Raw genomic sequence first — 21187 nt, 5'->3', positions numbered from 1 at the left:
TGGCTTAGGTTTGTTGGTGGAGGGTTTTGCGTTTATTACAGATGGTGAAGTGTGTTTCTTTGCTACAAAACACGCCTGTAAGAACTTAGCCTCCTGACCTGCTCATTTGCAGTGTAGATGGAGCCCTAACAGGGTCAGAAATGCCAAGAAAAGGGAAGTTAGTACATTTGGAAGTAAAAACATAAGTACTGTTTTTGCAGATGCAGCATGGGAGAGGCACGTGAATACTGTATGACCTCGGAGGTTGCTTTCACAACTTTTGCAGTGATGCTGTGGTTAATTCTCCCCGCAATGCAGTTTGTCCTCGTGGCTGCCACGGTGTGCTGCTGGCTGGTGCCGAGCTGCTGCCATCAGCACCCCCAGGCCCCTTCTGCTGAGCTGCTCTCCAGCCAGGTGCCCCCATATCTGTGCCTGTGTCCAGCATTGCTCCATCTCAAGTGCAGCACCCGGCATTTTCCTGTGTTGAATTTCATGCTGGTGCTGATTGCCTAATGCTAGATCCTCCTGCAAGGCCTTTTGTCCATCCAGGGAGTCAACAGCACCTCCCAGTTTCGTGCCACCAGCAAACTTGCTGAGGATGCACTCCACTCCCGCATCCAGGTCATTAATAAAAACGTTGGCCAGAACCATCCCAGGGGAACAGCACTGATGTAGCCCCGTTTGCTACAACCCTGAGAGCTGTGCCACCACCCCACCATCACCCCACATGGCATAAACCTGCTTAGCTCACAGCTGGACAGTTTGCCCAGGATGCTGTGAGGGTCAGTATCAAAGGCCTTCCTAATATCCTGAAAGATTATGCCCGCTGCCTTCCCTTAATCCACCAAGCAGGTGACTTTATCATAGAAGGAGTTCAAATTAATAAGGCAGGACTTTCTCCTGAAGAACCCTTGTTTCAGCCTGACTATAGCTTTGTTCTTTAATTTTATGTCAGTATGCTCCAGGATGATCTATGTAACTTTTCCAGGGACTAACTTTAGACTAATGGGTCTGTAGTTTCCAGGGTCTTCTCATACCCTTTTTGTACATGGGCTAACGTTGGCCAGATTCCTGTCAGCGGGGATCTCCTTGGACTCCCCAGACCTTTGGTAAATTGGTGAGAGGGATCCAGCTACAGCACAAAAATCCTTCAGCATTCTGGAGTGAATCCTGTCAGGCCCCATGGATATGGAACATTGAACTGATACAACTGGTCTCTTACACTGTCAGTGACCGCAGATCATAGAATCATTCAGGTTGGAAACAACTTCTTACATCACCTAGGCCAACCTTTAACCTAGTACTAATGTCCACCACTAAACCATGGTACTAAATTCTCCATCTACATGTTTCATGAAGACCTCCAGTGATGGTGACTCCACCACTTCCTTGGTCAGCCTATTTCAATGCTGCACAACCCTTTCTGTAAAGAATTTTCTCCTAATATCCAACCTAAACCTCCCCTGGTGCAACCTGAGGCCACTTCCCCTCATCACCTGGTGCTTGGGAGAAGAGCCTGATCCCCTTCTCCCTGTAGCTTCCTTTAAGGTAGTTGTAGAGTGCAATAAAGTCTCCCCTGAGCCTCCTTTTCTCCAGGATAAACAACCCCAGTTCTCTCAGCAGCTCCTCAACACCCTTCACTGGCTTTGTAGCCCTTCTCTGGACATGCTCCAGCACCTCGATGTCCTTCTTGTAGTGAGGGGCCCCAAAACGAACGCAGTGCTCGAGGTGCAGCCTCACCAGAGCTGAGTACAGGGCACAGTCACCTCCCTAGTGAGCCCTGGGGGACACCACTGGTGACCAGCCTCCAGCTGGATTCAGCTCCATTCACCACAACTCTTTGGGCCTGGCCACCCAGCCAGTTTTTAACCCAGCAAAGCATACATCTGTGGCCTCGAGCAGCCAGCTTCTTTGGGAGACTGGTGTGGGATCCAGTGTCAAAAGCCTTACTGCTGTCTTCGTAGGCCACATCCACAGCCTTTCCCTCGTCCACTGGGCACATCGCTTTGTTGTAGAAGGAGATGAGGTTCATTAAGCAGGACCTGCCTTTGATAAACCCATGTTGACCGGGTCTGATCACTTGCTTATGCTGGAAGTGCTGCGTGAAGGCACTCAGGATCATCTGCTCCATGAGCTGCCCTGGCACTGAGGTCAGACTGACAGGGCTGTGGTTCCCTGGATCCTCCTGCTGGCCCTTAGGATGGCAAGGCTCCTCTGGTCATGGTTCTCTGACTGTGCAGGCAGCCCAAGATCTGTCACTACCATTTAAAACTGAGGCAAAAAAAAAAAAAGGCGTTTAATGCCTCCACCTTTTCCTCATCCTTCCTTAGGTGACCATCTGCATAAAATATCAGTCCAATGTTTTCCTTTGACCTCTTCTTGCTGTTGGCACACTTGAAAAAGCCTTTTTTTGTTGTCTGACACCGCAGTGGCCAGTGTCATCTCAAGGTTGAGTTTTGGCTTTTGTCATTTTCTCCCTGCAGATGAGAACTGCAGCTCTGTCCTCTCCTCATGAAGACAGGCCTTGTTTCCAGAGGTCATATACTTTTTTTTTTCTGCCCTAGTTTCAGGAGGAGTTCCCCATTCAGCCAGGCCGATCTGCCGCTCCACTTGCTTTACTTGCATCAAACAGGCAATCCCAAACTCTTCCTGGGTCTTGCAGCAGGCACCATTCCTAACTGAATGCTGCAACTTGAAGACTGAATTTTAATGCCAAGAGGGAGACAAAACACTTTAAGTCTTTCTCCTTCTCAAAGGGGATCATGGACGTGACTTGGCTTTCTGACTGGCTGGTACCACTCTTGTTGCCCAGCAGAAGCCGTATGTGATGAGCAGGTACGAGGGAAGGTGAGGTGAGATGCTAGTTTCTTGCAGAAGTTTGGAGTCAAGGCTTATGAGCAGTGTATTTCAGGTCACCACAAGTTGTGGCAAGACCTCCACACCCAGCCACCTAATTTTGGGTGTGATGGAGCGCCAGGAAACTTAACAAGGAGTCAGCAGAGCTGAATAGGATGTGCAGAGCAGAATCAGTATCTTCTGCTGTTAGCCTTTTCTCATATGAAGTTCTAAACTCTGGGTGAGACGAGGAGCAATATTTGCTTGAAGATGTTTGCTTTTAGTTATGTTCAGCCTATTTCCCTTCCCACAGCAGTCCAGTGGCATTTTGCTTCCTTGAACCTATTTGTGTGTCAGCAAATCTTCACGGGCAAAACAACTGGCAAAAGACAGGTGGAAGTGTGCATTATTTTCTGTATAGTCCCATGGTTAGCAAGTGCAGGATGGAGTAAAGGACCTTGCTGAAAGCAAGGCAGTTCCTGTATTTGCTGGTGGCACTCGGTCGCTGATGGAAGGGATGGGAGTGAGCCACAGGGAGGAAAACTTTGTCCTGAAGCCTCTTTCTGAATCACACAACTCTGGTACAGGCTGGACCAGGTCCATAGTGGTGGGACAGCTGTGTCGTAGCCCCCCAAAGGGCAGAGCTGCCACAGTATGAGGGATACACTGCCTGTTGTTTATCACTGTGGTCAGCTCCACGGGTGCAGTGTATTTCTGTCGTGTGTCTTAGGACAGTTTGGCCTCTATCAGCTAATACTGGGGAAACTGCGAATGAAACACGGACTATACAAAATGTCTGCTTGTGAAGACCTTGAGAAGCATTCACTGATCTGTTAGCGTACGACTCACAGTACTGGGGTGACATTTCTGCCTTTGCGTGACTGTTTACTTTATCACTTCTTTAACCACATCCGTGACCTGACCACCCAAACATTACTATCTCAGCAAGCAGAGGCGATTGTTTTCATTTCTGTGGTTTGCCTCCCCTTCTACTTGGATCAGAAGACCTGGAATCGGGCCTTTGCAGGCGATGATGTAGTTAGAATTTCCCTAAACACCTGAGTAGCCCACTGTGAGGTGGATAGGTGAGCAATTTCTGCTGGACATAACCTTTCCATGGCATCGACACTTCCCTCATTTTTCCTCTTGAGGACTGGGGTCTTGCTCTGCCTTTGCTGGTGCACAGATGGATCCCGCAGGGCTGAAAGCTGCAGACAAGCGAGCTCCTGTGAGGTTCATGGAGCTGCTCCAGCACGGGGGCGATGCTGTCCCTGAGGACTCGGGAAGACACGCAGGGTGCTGGGAAGGAAGAGAAGCCCCCAGTTTTGAGCAGGGCTTGGCCTTCCAGGATGGATGTGGGGAGGCTCAAAGCAAGAAATTCCACGCTACAGGAAGGAGAAGGCTGGTGGCAGTGCACGAGCCGATTGTTGAGCGTTCCTTTATGTTTCATTTGATGGCTGACCTAAAGGGAGTGACTTTGCTGGAAAAGGGATTTTAATAAGGTAACAACGCAGAAGTAGAATTTACTTAATAGACAATGACTCTTTTATTTTTCTAATATGGAGTAAGCACAATCATAATAAAACTATTAGATTTATAATTGGAGCTCCAATATTTTCATTAGGACACGGGATGGGCGGAGGTATTCCATGACACCTGTACTTTGTGCTTCACTGGCAAAACAGCTGCTTGCAGGTCTCCACATCGGCTGGTGAAACCTGGAGGAGAGCAGCACTACCCACAGGAGCTGCATCATAGGATCCTGGGCTCTTTTGGGTCAGAAAAGGCCCTTCAGATCATCAAATCCAACCAGCAACCTGACACTAGCCAGTTCACCACTAAACGTGTTGCTCAGTGCCACATCCACGTCTTTTAAATCCCTCTGGGGCTGGGGACTCCACCAGCTCCCCAGGCAGCCTGTGCCAGTGCCCAGCCATCCCTTGGGTGAAGCCCCTGTAGGAACGACTTTGAGATGCTGGAGGTGCACTGGTCCCTGATCCCTGTGGGATGCCTCTGAAGGTGCTACTGGATATGGCCAATATCATCGCAGGAAAGCAGTCGTGCTTTGAGAGGTTCTCATTGATTGGAAAGGAAAAGCAAATGCAATGTCCATCTTCAAAATGCAGGAGGGCAGGAGGACAACAAGGCAGCGAGCCTCACCTCTGTCCCTGGGAAAATCATGGATTCAGCCCTCCTGGAAACCACTTCCAGTGGGACTGGAAACCATCAGTGTGGATTAAACCTTAAATTGTGGCTGAACAGCCTCTGGGATGAGCCCACGAATGAAGGGAAAGCAGTGCCTGTTATTTACCCTTCCAACACAGTATCCTGGATGAAATACCAAGATTGGAGAAGGAGGAGGTGCGTGGTGGAACAGATATTCCTGCAGCCAGAGGGGAAACCATGTGAGGGAAAAGTATGAGGAGGAAGGAGCACCGACTGTAGCCCCATCCCTCCTGTGCTGCTCGGGGGAGGCAGAGGTGTCCAGGCATGAAGGAATGAACGTGGGCCTGGGAAAGGGGAGAGGAACGAAAGAGAAATTTCCCCTATTTAAGCTTGTTTTGCCTAGGACAATAATTGATAAGTGACCTCCTTGTGTTTATCTCAACCCACGAGGTTTCTTTGTCCCACTCTTCCTATTTTGTCCCCCTGTCCTGCTGAGATGGACAGCGTGTGAGCAGCAGGGTGGTGGCTTGGCCGAGGCTAAGTCTCTGCGAGCAGGGCGGCTGGAAGGCTGATTTCCCAGGTCTGGAGCTGAGGTGGGATGGCAGAGCTCAACCTGACAGCACCTTGGGGACAGGACGGCTGGGCAAGGCTCGGTTGTCTACGTGAGGATGTCTGGGTCCATCTGGGACAGGATGCCTGAAGCATCAGCGTGGATCTGTCAGACGTGGAACAGCACTTACAGGAAACCTGAATCAGTGACCAGAGGCCACTTTGGGTACCTCAGACATTTCAAGACACACGTGTTTGGTATCTGAACCTTGCCCTGACCCTCTGCAGCCCAATGGGCAGGTTGTTTTTCAATGCAGATGGCAGCAGGTCCCACGGAAGTGACTGCAATGGCATCTTTCGATCCCTGTCCTTGTGGTCGAAGGCAGAGGACGTGAAGACAGAGGGAACTGCGCTTTCTCATCATCTTCTCAGGTACAGAAATAAACAGAATCGTGACCTGCCAAACCCTAAGGTGTTATTGTTGCTTCTGAGCTTTTGCTGGAGACGTAAACACAATCAGAGATTTTACCTGTGCATGTCTTGCAATTATACTAATCATGTTAATTCTCATACATGTGGTCCCTGCATCATTGAATTCCCGGTACTGATTCAAATCAATTCCTATTTGTCACCATTTTGGCACCTCCCTGTCTACAAGAGAGGTGCTCGAGGATGCACGGGTTCAAGCTGTGGCCGTTTCCTTCTCTCCGTGCCATCTTTGGACTCCTGAAGGCTCAGGTAAACAATGACCCAGCATCAGAAGACCAACCCCGGTCAGCTGGAAGATGTGTCCCCTTCCTGTCCGCATTTACCAGGAGTGTCTGCGGGATTAGGATTCAATCCACAATGGGACCAAATTGGAAACGTAATTACAGGCAGGAGGACGTTGTTTTATCACCCTGAGATTGTGTCCAACACCCTGTGCCAGATGCTTTTTGCAGAAGCATGTCTCTTGTTTAAGCCTGGTCAGATCCTTCGTGAACAGACTGAGAAGGGATTGGTTTTCAGATTGACACGTTTAGCCCTCGTTGATGAGCAGTGCTGCATAACAAACTAGGAAGGACGACACCTGCAGAACGAGGCATCTACAGTCACCAGCTGCTTTGGAAAGTTTCCCGTGTACCATTTCATAATAGACAGGGCTGGCAGTGTGAGTTTTTGGTAGAAATTGCAGTGGGTTTTGAAGCATCTGCAAATAGAGGTGTTGACGTTTTGCTGTGGACATGTCTATGACATTGGAGATGCAAATAATTTTTGTTGTTGTTATTGTTTGTTTGTTTGTTTTCTGCCCCACTAACCAGAGTGCTAATGTTTTAAAAAGAAATGACTAAAACCCAAAAACAAACAAACAAACAAAAAAACCTGACCAATTTAGTAGGTATTTCAAACCCAGAGCCCCCATCTGTCAACTGCTGCTTCCCACAATGGGAACAAACACGGGTGTTCTGACTCCTCGTCCTGCCTTCTTCTGAACTACTGGACTCTGCGCCCTTCCCTAAGCTCATTACACAAACATAAAGGTTTTTTCCCCACTCCCACTGAATATACCTTAAAATGTGGCCCTTGACAAGCCTCCATCCTAGCCCAGCTTCTAGGACAATGCCATTTCCAGCTCCAGGGTGACAGTAACCCACCCAAGGTGCTCCGTAAAGTGTCCATGGTGGATGCCTCATGAATTGGTACCTACGCTATTGTAAAACTAATGAATGTGTAGCCAAACCCTAATTTAGAGTAACTTGGGGTGACCTCAGTTACTGTAATTACCCTAAAATGGTCCCTATGGAAACCCTGCCCCCATTGGACAACACCAAATCATATCAACAGAATATGCCTAAGGCTAACCCATGGGTTACTGTAATTTAACCCTAAACTCAGTCTTTTATGTTGATGGAAATGAGACTCTTAGAGTTTTCCTGGCCTTTATCCACAGGTAAATCCCAGCTCAACTCCTGTGGCAACCATAACCATCATCTCAATGCTAACCCTAAATTTCATCCCTGGAACAACCCTGTCCACGACTTCTGGCTTTGACCTCTGTCCATGACCCCAGCCTCACTGGGCTGGTGAGATAGGTACTAGCATCCTCCAAAAATTGTCTTTGGCTTTTGGCCCAATACTTTGCTAATTACTGCAAAAACCTCCCACGCTTAACCGGACACGCTTGATGAGCCATTTGGCCCTCCTCCTGCCAGCGAGAATAAAAGGCTGGTGTTGAGGGCAGTCCTGGCAGACAGAGAGTTCGAGGCAAAGGCTAAAGTTGCTTTGGCACTTCTTCGCAGGGACTGCAGTATGACAAAGTCAATTCTCTTCTTCGGCTTTCTTCTTGTCTTCCTTGGCCTGACTCTGCCAGGCACCCAGGGAAAAACTATTCCCTGATGTGAGCTGGTGAAGATCTTCCACAACCATGGCTTTCAGGGCTTCGTGGGCAAAACTGTAGCTGACTGTGAGTATAATGAGCTCCCCCTGTACCTCTCTGCCCATACCACCCTTGTCTTTCTCAGCTTCTTGTAATCCTCCAGCTGTACCACTCTGTCCAACCATTCCTTTGGCAAGCCGTCTTTCATCATTCCTCTTCCTCATCCTCTTCCTTGCCTCCTATTGCTAACACAACACATCCCTGCTCGTGCTTCTGCCCACCCAGACCTTTCTCCTTCCAAAAATTTGTGCATCCGTATCTCAGTCTTACAATGTCCACAATTTAATTACTCTTCCAGGTCTTCCTTCATCATTGACTCCTTCATCTCTTTCCTCTTATTTACCCTGAGCATACTTTGATCTTCCTCCTCTGGGCTCTCTCCTCATCCTGCAGGGGTCTGCCTGGTGCAACATCAGAGCAATTACAACACCCACGCTTTTCGTGATGAGGGTAAGAGCCGGGACTACGGAATCTTTCAGATCAACAGCAAGTACTGGTGTGATGATGGCAAAACCCCCGGAACTTCAAATACCTGTCGTATCAATTGCTCGAGTAAGTGCTGGGGCAGAGCAAAGAGCCTTCTTCATCCACTTGGTGAAAGCACCCTGCTCTGTCCATGCCACCTGTCCAGGCAGCTGCTCTGGGTGTTTCTGTCCATGTGTCTGTCCTGGTTGGAGCGGCTGAGGGCACTGGGGGTGTTCAGTCTGGGGAAGAGGAGGCTCAGGGCAGAGCTCATGGCTCTGGGAACGGCCTGGAGTTGTGCCAGGGGAGGTTGAGGTGGGCAATGAGGAGCCATTTCTGCTCAGGCAGAGCGGGCAGGCGTTGGGACGGGTTGCCCAGGGAGGTGGGGGAGTCCCCGTCCCTGGGGGGGCTCCAGGAGAGGTTGGGGCTGGTGCTGGGGGACACGGCTCAGTGGGGACAGTGGTGGGGGGGTGCTTGGAACAGATGATCCTGGGGGGCTTCTCTAACCCTAATGATTGTGTGATTCTATGATTCTATTCATCCAGCTCCTCAGTATCCCATTTACCCTTCCTGATGAGCACCTTACCCTCTGCCCATCTGTCCGTGCTGTTTCTCTACCTCCCTTCCCTCCATGCTGACCTTTTTTTTCCCTATTCTGCAGAATTTCTAGATGATAACATTGAAGATGATATTCGGTGTGCCAAGATAATTGCTAAAGAGGCTAATGGCCTCTCACGCTGGTAAGGAGCTTTGTGGAGGGAACTGGGGAAGGCTGAGCAGAGGAGACAGAAAGAAATCCTCCTGTGGTCTGGTGGTGGTAGTGGGGGAGCCCTAGATACGGGGGTGTATTTCGTAGAAGTTTAGCACAGCCCTTTATCCTGGAGCTGGGAGAACAGAGGGGTCTTGGATCCCAGCACCCACCCTAACTCCCTAAATTTCCCTCCCCTTTCCGTGGTGAGGATACACCTCTGTTTTTCTTCCCTCACATTCTCCCAGATTGAGTCCACCAGGCTTTTCAGTAATTCATATCTCTCAGGATAACCTTGCTTTCTTCTTCCAAAACTATAAAAGCGCAATGAATTCTCTTTTTATAACCAATTCAATCATTATCTAACTCCTCAAATGTCATTCTAACTCCTCAAATTACGTTATGCATTTCTTTTCCAGGGTTGCCTGGAAAAAACACTGCAAAGGCAAAAAACTGGTTTCCTACGTCAAGGGGTGCTAACCGACTGCCAGCAGCGGCTGTGCTCTCAGGATGACCAACGGTGAAGAGCGGGGTTGTGCAGAGAGCAACTAGGAAAATGGATGGGTGCAGGGAATTGAACACAGCGTAAGGTGGATGGGTTGCTGGGTATAGCTAATGCAACGAGGCTTTGTGCTAATACAATGCAAGTAGAGAAAATTTAAAGGCTGATGGTGTAGTAGAAATGAAACTTAGTGGCAGTGAGAGCATTACAGGCGGATTTTCAGCGATTTACTTGCATAGTCCTGTCTCAAGATTTAGTTGTCCTGAATGATGACCATTTAGATGTTCTCTCTGGTTTCCTCTCTTTCTCTCTCCTCCTTCCTTCCTCCCTTCTTCCCACCTTTCCCCTCCCTCCCTTATCTTTCATTCTTTTCTTCCTTCTTATCTGAGATGAAGAAAGTAAGATCCTTAACGAATGCTGCATTAGTTACAAGAGCTGCATAATGGCAGCTGCCTTGTATCTAGGGCAGTCCCTGGCTGAGGTGGGAAGTACAGAGACAGAACTGCACTGAAACAGAAACTTGTCCTTAAATTTGTCCTGAACATCTGCTCCTAGCTGATGTGGGAGATAGGGCACTGAAATGTATGGACATCTGGTCTGGCAGAATATGGCTTTTCTTATCATCTTTCGAGGTGTCAGATCAAATACAGTGTAGGAAAGATGCAGGGAGTTCCTCTCTCAGTGAGGAAATAAAGGATGGGAAAGCCAATTAGGGCAGGGAAATGTTTTGCCATTTAGATCATGAGTAATTTTTCCAAATGAATGCTGAATCCAGGAACTGCACAAATGGAAGGGGACAACACTTCAGCCTTCAGCCACGCTTGCTTCTTTGTACGCTTTGTTCTGCTGCTTGGTGAGCAGTGACTGCTTTCATGTTTAGACAATAAAGAGATGCTTTCACTTTTGTCTCCAGAGTGTATGTTGATGTATAAACCAATTATGAAAGGTACGTTTATTCAGGTGGCTAAAAAATTAAAAAAAAAAAAAACGAAACAAAAACCAAAACAACCCCCCAAAAAAACAATTTAATGTAGCCTTGCAGAAGACTCTCTCCCTGTCTACAGGGCAGACCTGTGGCTCTTTCCTCTCCCATGACAAAACCAGGGTTCATGACCTTATTAAGTAATTCAAAGAAGAACTATTTCACATGTGGGAGTCCTTAACGTTTTGAGAAAATTCAAGAGAACTTGAATTGAAGCCTGACCTTGTCACTGTATTCAGTGCAGGTAGTTTCAATCCATTCGGGGATTTGAACAAAGCTTATCTGGGGTTTTTACTTGTGGGTTGAACTCTGATGAAGGGATGTTTTCTGCCTAGCTGATAGTTAAGGGACACTCTCAACAAAAAGAGTTAAGGGGAAGTGAAGGCTGCAAACCACACGTGTCCCTGCTAGGGGCTGCTGGGCTGGAAATTCAGTCTAGCACACGCCAATCGAGTCTGCCATTACCTCAAACCCTGTGAGTATCACATCGGCCACCAGAAACGGCTGCTGTGGTTTATCCGTGGTGGCAGCAGAGCACCACACTCCTGCTTGCTCAGTTCCCTGCTCTCACCCTATGCTACAGAGGGCAGTAAGGTTCTTGTAGGGAATCTTAGCAGAATGAGGACTGGCCACAGGCTGGTGGTTATAATTGGAGCTTTATTATCACATAAAAAAGTCAGCAATCAGCAGAGCTTAGTGTTATCTCCAATCTCTAGCAGCTAGCACAGCCTGCAGTCACACAGAGCTCCCAGCAGTTAGCATTGCCTTCTTGTTATCCACAGTTCTTGTTCCCTGGATTTTTCAGACAGATGAACCCTCTGCAGATTGGGTCGAATTCTTAACAACCAGCACACAAAGCAACCCTCAGAATCTAGACTCAGACACGAGTTGCTCTCAGTCCTTGGGGGGAAGCAGCTGATGGTGGTGGCAGCTCGATTGCCATCCCTTGCCGAGCAGCAGCTCCAGTTCGGGTCCTTTGTAGGGTTTGCTGCTGCTTGGTTTTATAAAGCAGAGCCTGTGCGTTGTTACGCCTCTGTGATCCATCAGTCTCAGCCTTCAGGGACCCCTCTGTAATGGTGTTGTGCTAATGCCACATCAGGCTGGGCCTGCAGCAAGCTCCTGTGCAAAACCCAGGGCGCAGGAAGGCAGCTCCCAGCTCCCAGCTCCCAGCTCCCAGCTCCCAGCTCCTGTCCGCGGGCGCAGAGATCTGAGAGGTTTCTGAGCATCCTCTCCAGGGACTGCTCGCACCGAGCCCGCCGTGCCCTTTCTCACCAAGACAGCTTTTCCAGGGGCAGATGCTTCTTCATCCCTTGCAGAGACCTCCTGAGGAGGTGCCGTGGGTGCCCTTGCAGCATCCTTAGGGTGAGGGGCTGCGGGTGCCTGGGGTGCTGTCAGCCTGTTGCTGCTCTCAGCATCAGCGCCACTAGATGGGCCCCGAGCCCTTGCTGTGCATGGCTCCAGAAGCATAGACTCGTGGCTTTCACCAGGGAGAAAGGGAAAAACAAGGGTGAAATGAGAAAAGGGATCATTGCCAGTGGCACAGAGACGAGTCCGCAGCCCTCAGCAGGAGCAGCGTGACTGCTTTGCACAAAATGCCCCAAAAGGGTGGTAGGGTTACTGCAGGGGGAGGACTGTCACGGTCTAAAGGGTTTCCCGGCCTGCTGGTGTGTAGAGGTCACAACAGTGGGTTCATGGCATTCTGTCACACACAAGGACGAGGAGGCTTTATTTTCTAAAACATCTATTTGTTACAGATGACCACAAATCACAGCAGGGTGATGGTTGGAGCAGATGATCTTGGAGGCCTTTTCCAAACTTAATGATTCTGTGATTCTATGAAATCACCACTAACTAATATACATGTATATACCACTAACTAATATATATACAACATATATGCAATATATACAATATATACACAATATACGATATATTGTATACAGTATGTATTGTATACAATATATGTCCAATATATACACCACTAACTAATATATTATGATTAAAAAAAAAGGCAGGCATGTATCTGGATAGTAAGCCATCACAAATATTGCCAGGAAGTGAATATATTTATGTTGTAGATATTGAGGGAATAGCACTAATAGTATTTTTCCCAGTAGGGCTGGCTCACTTGTGGCTGCCCCCATCTAGGGGTCTGACCAGTGACTTCTTTGGGAAGCCCCCCACCGGTTCTCCACCTTGCCCCAAAAGCGTGATGGGGGCATGCATCCCCCTGGCTTCCCAGATTGGGCACGGGAGGCCGGAGGAGCCAGGGGAGGGGGTGACCCGGGACAAAGGCACTTTTCTTTTTGCAGAAGGGTGTCCCGGGGCCAGGCAGCCTGTCGCCACCCCCAGCCGGGGTCCGCGGCATGCGAAGCACTCGCCCGCCTCGCAATGCGCCGGGTGAAGGAGCGACAGCTGCTGGGGGCCTTTTGCTGCCTCAGGAGCTGTGACAGCACCCGGGAGCCAGGCTGGGATCTAAATTTAAATCCCTGCTTTGTGTGTTTGGACATGCGAGCGCAGCCTCCAGCCCCCACTGCCCCACCACTCCGCCCGGCGCGCGGAGGAGACGGGCTCCGCAAGAAGGGGGCTCCCGGGGGGCTCCAGCTGGCCGCGACCCGGGCAAGGGGGCGAGAAAAGGTTTGGGGACGAACACCATGGAGCCCGCTTCTCCCCAGGATGATGTGAAGAAGAGGCAACAGAAGGAGAAGTCCAAGAAGCCGGTGCCACCAGCAGCCCCCCGGCCGCCCCGGGCTCTGTTCTGCTTAACCCTGCAGAACCCGCTGCGGAAGGCATGCATCAGCATCGTGGAGTGGAAGTATCTTTTGGGGTGTGCACGGGATGGGGAGCGCACGTGTTTGTGTGTGCCCGTGGGCAGGGGTGCAGGGGATTGGGACCCTCACCCTGCGGCAGCAAGGGAAGGGCTCGGAGGGAGCGGGACAAAGCGAGAAGGAGATCGGGGACCCCTGTAGGAGGTGTCAGGATGGCTTCCAGGAACATTAGGGGGGTGGTGTGTGAGGAGGGGGCACGGTGCCCGTCACGGGGTGAGGACGGGGCCAGGCAGAGCCGGGCAGGGACAGGGAGCAGCAGCCGAGGAAGGAGAAAGGGGAGGGAGGTTTGGGGGGGAGCGAGGCCACGGCGAGCTGCTTGGGATGGCTCCTTGAGTGCGTCACCGCCTGCCTGGTCCTGCAGCTGCTCCCTGACGTAGGGGGGGAGGAGGAGGCTGGACAGCATCCCCCAAATCCTTGCCAGCACTGGTGACCCCTCACCCCTTTCTCCCATCCCTCCCTGGCACCGCTGCCGCAGGTGAGGGCTTTTGTGAGTGACTGCTCAGGGGGACGGCATCTCTCCGCACCCCTGGTTTGATTTAGGGATGGGCTTTTGGTGGTTGCTCCTTGGTCATGTTTTTGCTGGGATGTTTTGGCTTGGAAAATGTAAAATGTGGTGTTTCTGCCACCCGGCCAGCAACTATTCCAGGCCGTTAGATGTGGTCTTGTTCAACTGCATTTTATGGAAGGAAAGAGGGTGATTTTACCGTAGTGGGAGAGGAAACATTTCACTTTGTGTGCAGCGAAACATCTGGGATCAAGTGGTGGGATTTGGGGACATTTCCAGCAAACCCAGTCCTTCTACCCCAGCTTTTCTCATTTCACCCACTGGATTCACATGCACATTACCAGCCTTGGCAGGGGTGTCCCAGCCCTGCCAGGCTTTGCTCTAAACTGAGGAGGAGGCTTGGTCGCCTTGTTCCTACACTGCAAAGGGACTCTCTGACTGTTGAGTAGAGGAGCAGAGCCAAAATTGGGGAATTCTCCGTTTCTGCTTCTCCTTGGCTTTTCGAAACTAATTCCCAGAGCTGTGCCTGTCTCAAACGCGCAGTGAGCATGGAATAACCTTGCCCATACATCCCAGCAGCAGGGGAAGAGTTGGAAATAGGGCTTACATCCTCCAGTGTGCTCAAACACGTTCCTCATCCTGGGCCAACACAGGTTGGAGAACACATAACTGACAGAGGGGTGTGGGGGGACGAGGCAGGTGTCCCACCAGGAAGGGTGCAGGTGCTTCTGCCCCGTGCAGGACAAAAAATCCAGGGCGTTGCATTTCCTTGGCATGGCTCGTGTGCCTGCCTGTGTTTGTACCCCAATGCACCTGACCACCCTTGTTGCAGGGTTGGGATTTACAGGGTCTGATGGGACCTTTCCAGCTCCTGAGGGTGCTGCAGGCTTCAGGGCCAGGCAAGAGGCCAAGTGGAGATGAGCTGTGTCTGTTTGCTGGGGGAATGCCTCAGGGGTGGGTTCATTTTTTATTTTTTTATTTTTTTTATTTTTTTTTAATGCTGAAATTTGCTCACATCTCAAACTCCATGTTTGTTAGTACAAAGAAATTGGGGTACTCTGCGAACTGGCACGGCATCACGCGCTCAGCATCTGGCCCAGCAAGCTGGTGGCTACTGGGATGTGCCTGGCTTTGTGGTGCCACTGTGGTATTTCAGGTCATTTCCCAGCCTGGGGGACTTCAAGGCAGAAGTTTTGGTTGGCTGGATTTGGCCCGTTGCATTTCTACCTCGTTACAGTGCCAGATTCGCACACTTGCATGCAACAAGTTCCAGCTCCAATTACAAGAGTTCACCCTCCAGGAAGGCAGAAATAAGCCCGTGGCTGTTTTCCCAGAGCAGGGGGAAGGAACAGAGAGAGAGAGGGTAACCAGGACAGGGCTGCTGAGCAAAGGGCACGGGGGGTGTGGTAGGGACCGATCACCAAATCAACCAAGTGGGGATCAAACTGGGTCTCCTCCAGCTCTTGCGGATTAGCAGGCAAGTTGAGAGAAATCCCCCAACCACCTTCTAGGAACCCAACAAGCCGGGATGTCAAGGGCAACATGAGGGGCTTCCACAAGTCCATCGGTGACAAAAGGAAGACTGGGGGAAACGTGGGTCCTCTGCTGAATGAAATGGGACACGGGATGGTGAAAAGGCTGAGGTGCTGAAGGTCTTTGCCTCGATCTTTACCAGCAAGACCAGCCTTCGGGAGTCCAGATGCCAGAGACCAGGGTGAAAGGCTGGGTCAAGGAAGATGTACCCTCGGTGGAAGAGGATCAGGTCAGGGAATACTTCAGCAGACTGGACATTCAGAAGTCCATAAGATCCTCATAAGATCCAGCAGACTTTGTTTTTTATAACGTCATCAAGTTTATAGATAGATGGGTCCAGATATGGCAAAGTAACCCATGACAAGCAGAGGACATGACTGACAGCACTCAGCCAGCTCAGCATGCCAAAACGGAGGAAAAAAACTCAGGTGCCACTTACCCCATGATGCTGAATCAGGCAGCCCGATGCCATATAATTACCTGGAAAGCTGAGCTAAGTAGTTAATTAACCGTGGTGCAGGGAAGTGTCGGTATGGCTGCAGGGCTGAGTTTCAAGGGCTGTGCTGGGCTCTGCAGCGGTATCGCTCTGTGTGGCTGAGCTGCTGGTGTGCCCACGGGCTGTCCTTTGTAGGGTCTGCCCGAGGTGAGGATGGGGGTGCTGGGAAAGCCTGCTTGAGGGTGATAGCAGGTTGGTATGGGCAGATTGGGATGAGAGGTCTCAAAAACAGTCCGTGGGGGTCATGACCACTGGATGCTGTCTGATGGGGCAGTGGAGTGGAGAAGGAGCTGGAGGGGGGGTGCTGGTTCGTGTTGCGGTTTGTTGATATAACCCATTGGTGAGTTTGGCTCCATGGATGGGACTCACTTTCTCCATCTGCACTCGGTTTCAGTGGCTTCCAGTGCTCCCGGTGGGCACGGGTGAGGCAAATAGATCAAGGAGAACTGATGTGAGCATTCTGACCAAAAGTGTTCATTGTCCCTTTCTGTGCCATGCTGCACCCAGCTGTCTTCTGCCAGCACAAGGCCGCTAAATGACCAAAAAAACCCCTCTGCTTCCAGGCATGTGCACGGCCCCGTGGTGCAGTGGTTAGAGCTCTTCGGAGCTGCAGCAGGGCCTGGATGTGACCAGAAAAAGGACAGGAAAAGATGATGTCTGTCTTCTTCTGACCACGTCTGCTGCAGGGTACTGCAGGTGGTGGGCTTGAACCACACTGGGAGGAGCTGGGGTCCCGGGGGTGAGAGCCCTGCCGTGGGTGAGGTCCTGCAGATGAATTTTGGGCCATTTTTGGGACTTCAGGGACGTGGCAGCTGGAGCTTGACCTTGAGGCTGTGAGGTCTCCAGGTCCTGCATCTCATCCCAAATCCTCATTTCTGAACTCCTTCCCTTTCCAAGGACCTCAGGAAGGGGCAGGAACTGGGGGTGTGCAGGGGGTGAGGTCTGGCTGCTGTCCAGTTCCCTGCCCCAGGGCGAGGTTGGTTCCCCCTGTGCACCCAAACAGGGTGGGGGCTGCGCCTGCTTCTCCATTCCCGTCCCCCTTCCTTAACTCTTCCTCTCAGGCCTTTCGAGATCATCATCCTTCTGACCATCTTTGCCAACTGTGTCGCCCTGGCCATCTACCTGCCCATGCCCGAGGATGACACCAACGTCGCCAACTCCAGCCTGGTAAGGCAGAGCCCGGTGTGTTCCCCAATCCTTCTCATGTGCAGCCCCACGTTGCACCCCCCGGGTGCAAAACGGGGTATCTGTCGTGCTGGGGAGCTGCTGCCACCCTGGGGGATGCGATCAGGCCTTGGCACTGCATGGAGAGAGACAGAGAGGGGCAAGCGGTGCAGAAACTGCTGCAAAATGGGTCCTCAGAGGGGCTGAAACCGCCCCCAGGTCAGCACCCAGGGCAGCAGACTGGTGTGTGAAGAGCACAGGAAGGAAGAATTGGTGCCAAAAAAGGAAAGAATCCCCTCAGTTTTTTTTATCCCGATGCTTCCAAAAGGAAACATCCTGTTCCAGAAAGGCTGAAATGTTTTGTTTTAGCATTTTTGGAACAAAGTTTCCTGACCTTTTATTTCTAAACTGTATATTTAACTCTGGGATCCTCTTTTTAATGGGGGAAAAAAACACTGTTAAGCAGAGAGGTCACTCCTTTCCAATCAGTAACTCAATTTTTTTTCCAGTCACTCCGTATTGCCTGGAATAAAATATTTTGCTGTGATCCCAATCAATATTTTTCATTATTTTTAGCTTGCCACCACCTTCCCCCTCTTCAAATCCCTCTCGTGGTTCAATCCACATTGATTTCCATTGAGAGCCTGAGTCTGGGCACTGAATCAAGGCATCCAAATATGTTGTTTTTAATTAAATGTTCTCTTCTGCTAATTTCAGGACTCGTCAGTGCTGGGGTGGGGTGTTGTGTGCAGGTATTGCTGACAATTTGTGACTTAAACACCGCTCTGTGTTTTGACCGTTCCTTAGAGGCTCTGCAGGGAAAAATATCAAAGCAGTCATGAGATTTGAGGTATGGAGCACAAAGCAAGGCTTTCATCTGAGCAGGTTTTAATTCCTTGAGCTGCTTTTAGCTCTTTCCCTCTCAACAGGCTTTTAGTGGCACTGAAGATGGTGCTTGCTGCTCCTTTCCTTGGAGAAAGGGAAGGGGATGCTGTTGTGATTGCGTTATGATTTTAAAAATAAAACCAAGAGAGGTCGGCAGAGGAGGGGAATTAAATGTGTGGTGGACACCTGGGGCTCGTTCAGCCTCCTGGCATGATCCCTGAGCATTTTCTGAGCCCTGGTGTGCTCAGAGCAGGAGGCGCTGCTTTGGGTTTGTCCCCTGGCTGTGGGGGCTCGAGGGGATGGGGAAGGTGCCACTATCTCAGCCGGGAGATGAAAGAGGCAAAGCAGAACTGGGGTGAGCTGAGCGTGGCGAGCAAGAGGAGGGGGCAGGGGTGATGGGGGCTTCCCACTGAGAAGGGATTTGGGATTTGGCTGGGATCGGCCAAAGGATGAGCCCGAGCCCAGCAGCAGGACAGGAGGCAGCCAGGTGGGATCCCAACACGTGCTACCTAACTGCGTCTACAAAGCCATTTCAGCTCCTTGTATTTATTACATATTAGCTTATTTATACGATATCTGATTTGGATTTTTTTCAGCCTGTTGCCATGCCAACGGCCCGCTCTATCAGCAGCCTGGCAGCCCCGGGGCTCCGTTCTTTCAGCCCTGCTCCACACATTTCTTTGTCCCTTTGTCCCCGTGTGCTGGTGGCATTGGCGAACATCCCCTGCTACGAGCTGGGCCAGGCTCAGCCCTCGGGTGCTCCTTGGATGAAATTTCTTGGAAGAAATGCTCCTTGGATGCATTTCTTCCCGCAGCAGAGGGATGCTGCGATGCATTTAGTGTCTCCCTGTCAATTTTGATTGCCTCTCCTCACTGCCCAGTTGTCTCCAGGGAGGATTGCTTTTATCTGAAGGCTTTAAAATAGGTGAGGAGGGGAAATATGTGAAGGGGGAGAGAGCAGGGCAGTGAGGATGTTACCCCAGATCTCCTGCAGGACCAAGGCTCCCATCTGGGCTCCCCGGGGCTCAGTGCAGGGAAGGGGGGATCTGCTGGGACACCTCTTCTGCTGCTTTAATACCATGTGGCTGGAAAACCCTGTGAGCAGCCACACTCGTGGCTGTCTTTCCAGGACCACCCAAGGAAGACTTGCATACAGAATTTGCACTAGGTACAGGATTAGTCTCATTGAAGCTTCCTCAGTCAAAACTCATTTAGGGTGATGGAAAATATTTGACGACCCATAAATGTTCTATGAGTCTGTTTTCCTGTATCCTGGGAGAAATACAGATGCTTAATTTCAATGTATTTAAGTTTTATTCCTTATAGATTAGATTTCATCTGCCACAGGTTTTTGTTTTGCAATGCAGATTTTTGAAAACTTCGTGTAGTTCTAATGACATCAAACTTTTTCAACACTGAAATGTTTTTTGGCTTCAAGCCAATCCAAATTTCAAAGCATCTCACTTGGGGCAGCCCCAGGAATGTCACTGGGATGCCCCACAGCCCAAGCCTCTGTTCCCCCTATTTGCTGGAAGGAGACATCGGGGCTCATTCTGGAGGGTCCTGAGTGCCCTCAGGGCTGGGGGCCGGTGCTGCCCAGCAGGCTGGAGCTGTGTCATGTTGCATCGCAGCGGCGTGGTGCACGCTGTTATTTCTGCTGTGCTGTGTCCTGTTCAGAGCCCGCAGGTCAGGTTACCCCATGTCCCCGAGCATTGTTGAAGCATGTCTATGTGCAGCAGCCAGCGCGCTATAAAGATCCGCATCTTTTTATAGTGCTTTTCGAGGGCTGGCCTTGTACATTCAACCCCAGATCTTCAGGGCAAAACACCCCTGGCTTCTCTCTGCTGGTTTCCATCAGCAGCAGCAAGTTCGCCCTGGCTCAGGGCATCTCTTTGGGGCCACATGGGTTTCATTCTCGGTATTCTACACTTATTTGGGGAATTCAGAGTTTGCTGAGAGGTAACAGCCCTAGTTAAAGCTGTCCCACCTCAGCCCACTGATATCTTTATAGGCAGGGGCCTGGTTTTCCTTTGCTCTGCTAACATCAGAGGTTGTCTGCAGTTTACAGCCAGACAAGGCTGGGGGAACTGGACCCACAGCTGCAGGACAGGTGATGAGGGGGATTCCTCCAGCCTGCACTGATGGATCCCAGCATAGCACCTTCATACAGACGATGCCACAAGCTTTCTTTGCACTGGAGGAGTTAGACCAGCAGGACAGACCAGGATGATCCAGTTCTACATATGAGGCTGGGTCTGCAAAGCACTGCGTGGAGCTGGAGCTGTAAGGATGTCTGCAGCCTCCCAGGAGGGAGGTGATGCAGCCAGCAGGGGACTTTTGGGTTTGAAACTCCCTGGCTGGATGTACGTGCTGGGCTCCAAATGGCATTGGAGGTGGCCAAAGGGCAGTTCATCCGATGTGGGCTTCTCAAAGGGATCATGAAGGATCAGTAAGTCATCATCTGAACTTGTGCGAGGGGTTTTTAGAAGGGGAGCTCTGCTGGTCGGAGACGCTGGAGGCTGATCCTGCCTTGCTGGGTGGAGCAGGGCAGGGAATTAATAAGGACAGGATACAGGGGATCTGTCACTGATAAGTGCGGAAGGCAAGCAGCGCTGCCTTAGTGAAAACTCACTAAGATGCAGCCCAATAACAGCCGTAGTTGCAGTGCTTAGGTCTCTGCTCTCACCACTGCTTCCCACCGATCTAACAAGGGGCTGGCACTGGTATGGGTGGCAGTCACACAGGGACACTTGGCATGCCCGCCGCTTTTGGCCGCGGTAATTGAGCAAGCAATGGGTCTGTCTGAGCCTTGGCTTCATACACGGACAGCATTTTCCGTTTGGCAAGCCAGATGGCCCCGTGAGGAAGCAGCGCTGTGGCAGCGTGCCCTCGGTGCTGCTGCCTCCCCCTGCCTTTCTGGGTGTGATTCCCTGCAGAGCCCAAGTGTGGGGGATGCTCCCTGCCCTTTGTGGGGTGCAAATTGAGGAGAGGGGCCACGGAAAACCAGAAATATAAATATCCCCATCCATTTGACCGCTTCAGCGGCATTTTAATCCCAGCCTGGAAAGGGCCAGCAGCAGCGGTGATCGCGGTGATGGGCAGAACCAGGTGGGCACAGGCAGCTTTTGGCCGGGCTC

General features: G+C 50.9%; 2 protein-coding genes across 2 annotated transcripts in view; both read left to right on the top strand.

The window, feature by feature from the left end:
* Nucleotides 1-7818: 7818 nt before the first annotated feature.
* Nucleotides 7819-13043, top strand: LOC311219005 (lysozyme C-like; the record flags this gene model as incomplete). The annotated part of the gene is given in 5 exon segments (XM_084301951.1): nucleotides 7819-7902; nucleotides 7906-7972; nucleotides 8339-8497; nucleotides 9069-9147; nucleotides 12788-13043. Coding segments are annotated over 5 exon segments (645 nt in total).
* A 122-nt stretch (nucleotides 13044-13165) lies between these two features.
* Nucleotides 13166-21187, top strand: part of CACNA1S (calcium voltage-gated channel subunit alpha1 S) — a 33710-nt gene continuing 25688 nt past the window's right edge. Inside the window, exons 1-2 of the mRNA XM_084302007.1 lie at nucleotides 13166-13454; nucleotides 17063-17168. Of these exons, the coding sequence (XP_084158133.1) occupies nucleotides 13294-13454; nucleotides 17063-17168 (267 nt within the window). The 5' untranslated portion in view covers nucleotides 13166-13293. The remainder of the gene's footprint in view (nucleotides 13455-17062; nucleotides 17169-21187) is intronic.

Source organism: Netta rufina (genome assembly GCF_964035555.1).
Source record: "Netta rufina genome assembly, chromosome: 26".
Taxonomy (NCBI): domain Eukaryota; kingdom Metazoa; phylum Chordata; class Aves; order Anseriformes; family Anatidae; genus Netta; species Netta rufina.
The sequence above is the reverse complement of the archived record's forward strand: the minus strand, read 5'-3'. Positions and strand labels throughout refer to the sequence as shown.